The sequence below is a fragment of the Chelon labrosus genome (genome assembly GCF_963514085.1).
Source record: "Chelon labrosus genome assembly, chromosome: 9".
In the NCBI taxonomy this organism is placed as follows: Eukaryota; Metazoa; Chordata; class Actinopteri; order Mugiliformes; family Mugilidae; genus Chelon; species Chelon labrosus.
The window spans coordinates 16,063,136-16,073,855 of NC_140359.1; the positions used below are offsets into that span (position 1 = coordinate 16,063,136).

At 43.3% G+C, this 10,720-nt stretch overlaps 1 protein-coding gene across 1 annotated transcript in view; it reads right to left on the bottom strand.

Moving 5' to 3' along the window:
- Positions 1-10,045, bottom strand: part of ank1a (ankyrin 1, erythrocytic a) — a 35,230-nt gene extending 25,185 nt beyond the window's left edge. Inside the window, 3 exon segments of the mRNA XM_084551047.1 lie at positions 591-689; positions 3,039-3,140; positions 9,874-10,045. Of these exon segments, the coding sequence (XP_084407173.1) occupies positions 591-689; positions 3,039-3,140; positions 9,874-9,900 (228 nt within the window). The 5' untranslated portion in view covers positions 9,901-10,045.
- Positions 10,046-10,720: the final 675 nt, after the last annotated feature.

Sequence of the window (10,720 nt, forward strand, 5' to 3'; positions counted from 1 at the left end):
TATAGGACAACAGGACAGAGTCACTAGGCACTACTAGCTAAACTAACCATGATAGGTGAAATCCATGCATATTCAAAGTGCAATTTAATACTGAATCAACATTTTGAATTGAATCAAAAAAAGTAAAAAAGTATTATATTCCAGATTTCAATAGCACACAGGTTTTGATTCTTTTGAAAACATTCAGGTTGATAATATGAGATTTCATACCCAGCCCTTTACAAACCTTACGTGCTCAAATTCTTTGAGAATCATGTTAACTGAGGAACTGTTTAACATTTAGGGAACTACGGATGAGTCATCATGCCTTGTGTTTGTATGCCAAATACGAAGCTCCAGTAGAGCTGGAAGCCAGCTAGCTTAGCTTAGCATAAAGTATATATAGTTTAAACATCTAACTATCTTACTAAATAATATATTACGTAACATAAGTTGTAGTTATAGACTATTTCTTGACCAGTTCCTGCAGCCACCGAAGGAAGTGAGACCTTGGCTCTTCATCTTCATAAGGCATTTCTTTGGAGGTGATGTGATTTTTGAGCATTTACAATTGAGTTAGGACTTGTTTTTGTTTTTGCAGGACATTCTACCTTTGTGGTGGTCTCCAGTACGATTCCATTGTGGAGTAGCTCCAGCACCATCTTGACATGGCCTTCTTTTGAGGCCAGATGCAGCCCATTGAGCCCATTCTGAGTGAGAGAGAAGAGCAGACCTCATACTGATGGGTCCTACGCACACAACAATTTGCCCTGATTTGAGACAAATAATACAGCATGTACGCAAACACATAAAGGCCATGCCAACTGAAACAACTGGTTTGTTAACACAGAGACAGAAGCACCCCAAACCATAGCAGGCAAATACTTACACTGGACACCATGCATGCGGTACTCTCACAATCAGAGTGGTCATTAGCAAAAAACAATGTCTACAGGGATGAAAATCAGGATGAGAAATTTGTCATTCGATTAATGATGATGAGAGGAGGAGGACGGGAGGGGGATGGCAGGCAGCAGGTCTCGTGGCTGGGAAGAATACGAGCCGTGTGGGATAGGTCTGACCTCACACAGCCTTCCTTCAGCCGCACAGGACATGTGAGGTTGGACCTTTCCCACACCACTGATATTATTCCTCTGAGTGGGGAGACCACAGCACACCATCACTCTACTGAAGACACAGGAGAGAGGGGGGTAAGGGAGGGAGGCGATGGAGTAGGAAAAAGCAAGAAACAAAAAGTTAGAAAACAGTACATAAACAGGAGGGGAGAGGGTAGCAGAGGATCTGTTAGATAGAGTGGGACAGAGGGGGGGGGGAGAAAACACGGTAAGGGGAGGGCAGGAGTGAGGCAGCGTGCTGGTGAGTGAGCCATGGCAGAGGTATCCACTTAGACAAGGAAACAAAGACACAGCTGCCACAGTCAAGCCTCCACCTGGCCAAACTCCCACCGTACTGACACAACATACTGTCAGTCAGTCACACAACCTGAACACAATACTCTCACCACGGTGGTTTAACTAACAATCTACAACTCTGCATCTTTATATAAACTAAACGATTATGTAAAGATTATGTAATGCTACTGCAGCTATTCACCAGAGACCTGTGTTGGTAATACATGTAAGAATGTGAATCAATGGGATAACAGTGCAGCTGTTTTAATTATTACAAAATCTTGCAACCATCAGGACTGAAAACCACACATGAAGTAGACCTTTTTTTTTTCTATAAATGAAAAATGTTCTATAGAAATTGCACATGTATGAGCCTCTAGTGCAAAACTGCAAACTGCATAAATTATGTATGTTAGCTCAAGTACAATTAACACCAAACAGTAAAATTAGACAATTTCATAATCAATATCAACAGAAATAAATAAAATTGTGTCATTCAGAAAGATTCATCTAGCAAGTCACGGAGTCTGTGCTACAGGACATATAATTATATTTTCAATCCATGTTGTGTCTCCCTTCATCATTGTGAAGGAATTTTTGCCACTAACGGGAATTATGCAGAGTCACTTTACACAAATAACTCATAATTTGGGGTCTCTTATGGGGCCTGTGAATAGGCCGCATTGAAATCCTGACAGAAGCAATAACAGCAATAATTACAAAATGTTGAGGACAGCGTAAGTGAATGGAAAGAAAACCATGACTAAGTTAGATTAATGAGGCCAGAGGAATCTCTCACACACACATGCAGGTTTTGGCCAAGTTTCAGTAGCCTGAGGGCAGCAGTTAACGCTGCCTCTTCCTGGACACTCGAGGAACAGCTGTCAGAATAAAGGAGGCAGGATGGAAGAGATGGGGTGAAGAGAAGCCCCCTGCCCCATTTATTACCTTCTCTGGAGACCATGTAAACTCTACCTGTCACCTTCAGCCACTGATTAACAGTCTAACTGAGCATGCACATACAGTTACAGTGCATACTGTAACTGAATGCATCAGCAGACAAATAGACAAATAATACATCATGCACATTCAAAATAGGAATAAAGTGGCACATATGAACAGAGTTTGAGCAGTACATAACGTGTATGTATTTGATTCAAATGGATCAATGTACAGTATGTATTCAATACTCCTCCTAAACTCTTGGATAAACTTACATCAGTTTGTGTGCAGATATGATCAGGGCTAGACTAGACTAAAAATTACAAATCATTCTTTGTTGTCACCTAAATGATTCAGACGTTGCCAGTTACACATTGCTATTCTTTATTTGAATCGGAAATGAGCAGTCCACCCACCATCTGAAATTTCATTTAATCAGTTAGAAAGCAGACAGTGGAACAGAAGACTAAAATCCTGGCAGGAGCCCATTGTGGGCACATGAGCACTCATAAATACTCACAATATTTCTGTTTCAGTTCTTGCTATGCACTATACCGCAATACACTTCCAGATGAGCTTTGCAGATCATCAAAATAACCTAACAAAAGCCAAGAATAGCACATGCAGCATAAATAAAAATCACTCTCTCAGAGTCAGATGCGCTCGCCAGTCAGGCAATTCAATCTAGGGAATTTGCACTCTCACCTGATTGGCTGTATTTATGTCAATGCCATTTTTGATATGCTCCAAGGCCTTGTCCAAGTTGCCAGACCGGGCCGCTCGTAGAAAACTGTTGCCAGCATCTGCCTGCAAGTGTAACAAATTGGGGGAAAAGTGGGGATAAAGGGTAAAAGAGAACGTGAGAGACACATAAAGTAGAAGAATAGAGAAGGAAAATGGAGAGGGAGATAGAGTTTGGTTAATAATTTTGTAAAGAAAGTGATACGAAAATGACAGTTGTCCATCAGTTTTCCTCTCATTTCACTCCTCCCTTGGAAGGCAGTGCAGGACAGTGCAGTTTGAAAATCTACCTCTACACCTTAGAAGATGTGGTGAGCAAGTAAGGAGACTAATAGTAGAAATCTTCCCATACATGCTACTCTGACGATAAGGCAAGTTTGATAACCGACAATCTGTATATGTTGTAAATGGACAAGCGAGAAAGAGACGACGGCAAATGGAGAAAGGAGACAGAGAACGAGAGAGAGAGGAAATAGAAAGAGGCCATTCTTTGGTTAGGTCCTGGCTCACGGGCCGGCACATGGCTAGTGTTTTTGTCTGTGTTTTGTTTCTGTCTGAGAGCTTCATTCCTCTCCCAGGCGGGCAGGGCTGCTGCTGAAACAGGATCACTCATGCGGCACGGGGGGAGAGCGAGGGGAGAGGAGAGGAGAGGAGAGGAGAGGAGAAAGAGAAGAAGCAGGAGCGACCGAGGGAGAACCACAGGGAGAAAGTCGACTGCGGCAAACCCGTACCTTTTCATTTCATTTACATAATCTCCCCTCTCGCCGTGCCCATCCCCACCCTACATCATCTAACCAGACATCTCAACATGATGTCAAGGAAACTAAAAAGCCCTTGATTGTTTTTTTGTTCTCACACAAGTGCAGATAATAAACTCATTTGTCGGATAAAGCCAACGCCAAATGATGCTGTGGGTTCATAACGTAGTGCTTTAAGCTGTGCTGACTATCGTCGTGACAGGATAGTTGGTCCTCTTTTGACAGAGAAGGAGTAGGCCTGTTTAAAAAAGAGAAAGGGCCCACATGCCTGAAGTAGAGGCATAGCAACAAACGACACCACACACACCCCCAGCATGACACCAGTGGCACAGCGCAGTGCAAAGAGAGAGGTCACTTGAAGAAAAGGAACGAAAAACACAAAACTCTAGAAGGAAAAGCTGCACCCAGCTGACTGTGGCGACAACAACACAACATCTGACAGACCTGGTTCCTCACATTGGGTATAACGATGAGATTCATACAGTGGCAAAGTTTTCGCTTCATCGTAATGAGAATCTCATACAGTATGCAGCATGCTGTGTGTAAACCCCGAGCACTCGTGGAGTCATTTGTTTCTGAGTCATTGTTTTTGTTTTTAGCTTAGAGAGGAATCCCACTCTGCAGTAGAAAGCCTCTGAGTCACACACACACACACACACACACACACGTTGGCATACTAATGAGACATTCCCACACACGAAAAGAGAACATTTAAATTCAGGTGCAGTAAGAAATAATAATAAAAAACATTTATGAATGTTTTGAGGTAGGGTTTCTAGATTGGTCGGCTCAGTGTCTAGCTGACGATTTCTTAGTACTCACAGTTGCCAGGCTGCCTTGGTAAACCATTCTCCTACTGAGTTAGTCCCAGACTTTCTCATTCACTTTCACTTTGAAGACGAAGAAAAGCCACAAGCGTTGTCACTCTAAACAGCTGCAGAACAACAAACTGACCCCAGTGCAACAAGACACAGACACACACCTGTCACCAGAGTCATGAGAGCACCATACTGGGATGCACCATGCTGGAACTGAACAGATCAAACATACTAGAGCTTTAATAATGTTTTTTTTTTTTTTTTTACTGTGCATGTGTATTTATTAGCTAAATATATAAAAATCAGGAAGGGCACAAATTAAACAGCACAGTCCAGACTGTGTTGCATGAGAAATTTGCACGCTCTGCCATGGTGACGCACGAAAAATCCTTTCATGAATGTAGGGGTAAACACAGCTGATGCAGGGACCCACAATCTCACACAATATAGATGGTTTCACGGCAAATGGTAGCTCGGTAACACCGCGGTGACCCTGGCTGTGGCCCCCCCGTCTCCCCGGATCCTGCCGCCGCCCTAAACCAGCCAAGTGAAGTTTACAAGAGAAGCGAGACTCATATCGAAACCAGGGGAAAGACAAATGTTGCTGGTTACATCATCTCGTGGTGAGACCTTCCCAGTCGTCAGACCTGCACTCTCATATGTGTGTCAGCATGTTTCTGTGATTATCTGCTTACGTCAAGAAGCGAGAGTGTGCTGTGGTGAGATAAGGATGCTGAAGAACCACACCCAACCCCTAACTAAGACATAAACAGGTACAGTACACAGAGCACATGCAGCACACCCAGACGGATAAGTCTAAAAATGTTAGGTGGAAATTCCCCCGCTATATTTTGCTGGATTGGATTCAGATGAATAGATTCTCTCTGATTATTCCCAAAGAGAGTGGACAAGCTTTGGGCTTTGGGGGCTGCGCAGAAATGAGCAGGCACATTAATCACACTGTTTAGAGCAAAAAGAAACGGACAATAACCTGCTCAGAAGCTCCGTAATTAACATGAGCAGCATCAACACACGCTGTCGTGCAAAGTGCATGAAACTGTCCTCAGGCTGAGACGGTGCAAGGCTTCTGATAATGAAGCTCAAAATTACCAAGTAAAATGATTCTCATCACAGAAAACCCTCTCTCCCCTAAACTCCCCTCTCCTTATCTCAGTTTTTCTTTCCTGTTGCTTTCACTCTCTCTTTGCTTCTTACATGTCTACCTCCCCCCCACCCCCCCACCCCCCTCGCCTGCCTCCTCTGCTGGTGCTGCAGCAGACAAGATGACATCACCGCCTCGCTGGTGGACTGCAGTGTTCAAAAACTCAATGTGCACATATGTGTGTGTGTGTGTGTGCGTCCGCATGCCAGAGATCAACGTCCCAACCACGACAACCCTTTAGAGGACTCTCTATTTTACGTTGATGATTTGATTTCGCAATCGATCGAGTGTGCTTCTGAGGCGATTCTGAATGGGATCAGACCAAACGTGTGCGTTTGAGGAGGAGAAATAAAAAATGTGAGGCATGGGTGGGAAGGCTGGGGTGTAAGAGAATAAACAGCAGACTCTCACCGTCTTAAAACTCTGCTTGTGTCTGTGAAGATCAGGATTTGAGAAAACGTCTCCATCTGCAAAAAATCTTTCCGTAAACTGATCCTTTTCTGTATTTTTGCAGGGGCTGTATGCCGCATCACTGTCATGGATTTGTAATCAGAAGAACCTCTTTTGCAGTTTCGCCGTTAGTCAAAGCGATTTCGGTCTAATAAAGTCGCTCCTCATACTGCAAGGGCGTCTTGAGTCTTGACCTTTCTACAATTCCCTTTCCTCCTCCATGCACCTTGGTAGCAGGTGACGTGCTTTTGTTAACATGATAAGAAATTATGTCTTGGAAGCTGAGCATTAAACCGTTTCTGCCATTGTGTTGCCAAGTGAATCTTGTGAAAGACAGTGGCTCACAGTTTCTAACTAATTTAATTGCGTGCCTTTTTCTTTTTCTGACCATGTGTCATCACAGGTTAAGGCCAATCTTACACAGAAAGAGAAAATTGGTAGAAAGCTAAGGCAGAATCTAGTTTACGGAAGTTTACAGAACATAATTTTATTTAGAATTCCTTTAAACCCTTTCGAAATGATCTCAGGAGCCACTCGTTTGAAGACCCTCCTTCTTTGTAACAATCTAGACAAGTTGGTCTGGACAAAAATGTATTTTCCGAGAATATTTGCCCAGTACAATTAAGACAAATACTCCTCCACTGAACGTCTGTAGAAAACTCTCTGCCAGCGATTAGAGTGATCTTTCTAGGCTATAGAACCATTATCTGCTTCAGCAAATCTCAGCAACTCTGTTAAAATTAACAAATAAGTCAAAACACAGAGACGTGTTCCCACTCGCTCTCCTTCTCTCTCTCACACACAAACACACACAGAAAGGCATACAAACACGTGAATTTGCAGACACAGCACCAGGTGCAAATCATAAATATTTTAGGTGCCACCACAGCTATTTGTGCACCAAGCAGAAAGGTGAAAACACGGTGCCTATGTATGTTCAGCGTCTCAAGTAAAACAAGTACTGCTTTACTTGCAATAATTTCCTGAACTTTAAACAACATAAATCGTGTCAACTCATTAAACTCTGGGAAATGTCTCATATTTGTTTAATATCTGGATGTATTTAAACCAACATTGTGATCGCGTAGTTTCTGTACATTTCAGGGGGACACTGGAGAGTGACTATGGAAATTCTTGCAGAGTGCTTAAACAGCTATTTCATCACCCCCTTTCTGCTGACTTGCATTTGTTCTAGAAATTGATTTTCTCTCCCTGTCCGTTTTTTTCCCGCTCTCCATCTCTGCCTTCATCTCTAAGGCTACTTGAAGATCCTGAGTGGGCAGCGGGTCGTTTCCGGCTATAGAGGTGTAGTAAGTGTAAAGCCGGCCAGACTAAGAGCTGTGGGACTGCTCCGTTCTGACACATCTCCAGGAAGTGAGTGAGCAGGGCGCTGAGATGAAGCTGTTACATTTCCCCACTTCAACACAGTCTGCATGTAAATCTGCCTGTCTGCCTGCTTCTATTCCCCCGTATGTGTTGAAGCGTATTGTCCCATTTTTACTGTTTACTTTCTCACACTCCCAGCCTCCCCCACCCCACGGCCCACTGTTTGGCCCCGCCGCACTCATTGATCGTCCCTTTATGTTTGGCCCTGCTGCAGCTTCTGCGCTTGTAGATGAGATTGTCATGGTTATTATTTTCATGGTTATTGTGATCTTTTGTGGGGATGACAAAGAGGGTGAAAGCCATAGGGTGAAGATAGGGTTTGGAACCTGGTGGATAGGATCAAGATATGGTAAACATCCTGTGCTTTAGTGCACAGTCGCTCCACAGTATTTATTTAGAATATGGAACCATCTGGGGGACAGAGAGAATATATAATAATAAGAATGAATGCATTGTCCTTGCTGGTATCGGACTGATCTTAAATCCATAGAAAATCTAACAGTACAAAAATTTACATTTGCACTTTATACAACTCATGGAACATGGGTGCTGTAAATAGAATAATTCTTCAGTATTGCACCATCTGAAAACAGCAGAAAACTGTTTTTTTGTGCAGCAGTGGAAAGTAACTAAGTGCAATCACCCAAGTGCTGCACGAATGTGTGTTAAGAAATCCACTACATAAATTTTTTCGTGTTTTTCCTACAAAACATGTGATAACTTTTGTAAAATAAGTTTAGCTATATATTAAATTAACACTGCACAGAAAAGTAGCACCAGTGTGACAAGCTGTAACATTAAATGCTGCCTATGCGTGCGTATGTTAAATCAGCAGTAATAAAACACTCTGAAAGGGGTTGTTTCACATGAGTACAGGAACTTTTAAGGCACTTTTACTCAAGAAGTAAATTTTACTTTATTTTAAATAGGACCTGAATGCTGAAGGCTGCTTTTTACCCACATTTTTCCTGTCAGCTATTTTCTTTTCAACTATTTGGTCGGAGCTAAGTAATATAATGCATGAACTGAAAATGTTACAGACGACACAGACTTCTGAGGCGCCTAAACTCCGCTGACAGCACTGTGAAATTGAGTGTAGCTCATCCTCAGACAGATCGACTATAAAACACAATTTCTGCAGGTTGCATCATCTAGACTAAAACTACTTCTTATCTCTCACCAGGTAAACTCTGGTAGACATAAATAAATATATAAACACTATGGCCTAGCGGGCGTGTGCCCTGTGGTGCTTTTGACCTGTGCAGGGTCACTACATTAAGCAGTCCATCGTTTTCAGCTTTAAGCCAGAACAAAAGCCTCTCATTAGCTGACCCGCTGATCAGTTTGCTGACCTCTAATTTACTTACCACAGCTAATCCCGGTGGACATGATACAATCTGAACATCAAACAGGGGTGCAAAAGTCAAAAACAAGCTTAAGGAGGAAAACAGAACACGATACCCACCCACACATATACGCACTTACACTAATCTTGGATGCACATTCATCACAGCTCGCAAAGATACTCCCAAGCAACCAAGCTCACTCCCACGTTGCTATGGGACTCTGTGTCAAAATAGTTTGATCAAAAATAGTCTGTGGTTTTAACACAGCTTTGATTAGAGTCATAGGAGGTTAATCCAAAAATGGCCAATCAACATTTCAATAAACAGAACCAAACTTCACTCTTTTCCTTTGTCTGTCTAATTTTGTCTTAACGAAACAAGGCCATTTTCAGGACACAGGAAGGAGCAAAAGCCGGGCCAGGGAGAAGACTCCAAAACAGCTAAGGCGGACGGATGGAGAACAAGAATGGCACTTAGCAAACAGAGAGCAAACAGAGGAAGAGGCATGTTCTGAATAAATGAGCTAAACCCCGATGGACAAAGAGTTTATACCAATACATCAATATTCATGTATCAGCGACACAGTAAATACGAGAGAAATTGATTTAAAACTCGGAGCAAAGTGCGGTGAGAAAAGGCACCGGCACATAACTGATGTAAAAGGGTACAGACAGGGAGCGGTGGCAGGTGCATTATATGCGAGAAAATGAAACCGCGGATTTTATAACGGAACAAAACATTTAAAAAAAAACAGAAAGTGATATTATAAGAGAGTACAGTCGGATATAATACAAGGAGGCAGAGAGAGTGACAGGACAAGAGAGGCAGTCAGAGTGTAACAAGAGGAAGGTGAGACAGAGAACAGTTTGTGGTACTCACTCCAAAAGTGATGGTCTTGACTGGCATGCCTGTTGGCCCTCCACTCTCTCTTTCTTATGTTTTCTGTTTCTCTCAAACACACAGCTGTCTTTTCTGTTGCCCCCCTGCAAGTGCTTCGGCACAGGGCACGTAGACCCCCATCCAACGTAAACACCAACACACACACATACACACACACGCCCAGACGTGCACACTTGAGTAGGCATGGTGGGAGGAGAGACTGGGGAGGGTGGGGGCTGAGGGGATGGGGGCCCAGGGGTTTATCTCTGGAGGAATGCTGCCTGTATCTAAAGACACACATTTCACACACAGCCGACAACAAATGAGTACCTCACACTCTCCGTATTGGTTTCCAGCCTTTACATCCTCCTTCGTGGCTACTTTTTCTCCCCGTTTTCTCGAACTTGAGTTTTCCATCTTTGCCTCACTTGCTTTTTCCTATTTTTTCCTCATTCATTTCCATCTTTTTTTGCCCTTCTTCTACCTTCCATCACTCTCTCTGTTCTGCTGTCCACCCCATCTATCCTCTCCACCTTTCACATTTGTTGCACCCCAACAGTCTGTGTCACCCCTACTTTATCCCTCCTTTCTCCTGTCCCTTCTTCCACACACGTCACGCCCATCTCCGTGTCTCCTGTATGTTTAGTGACAGCCAGACAATCATTTTTTTTTTTCCACCGACCAGGCGATACCAGAATAGTGCAGAGTTACTGTGGCGAATGGGTGTGTTTTTTTCGGTGCGAGTCTGTGAGGTGACTTACAGTGACAAAGCGCCCGGTGGGGGGGTTGCTGCCACCGCCCAGTGACAATGGGGCCAGACACATGGGGTGGGGGGAGCCTGAAGGGG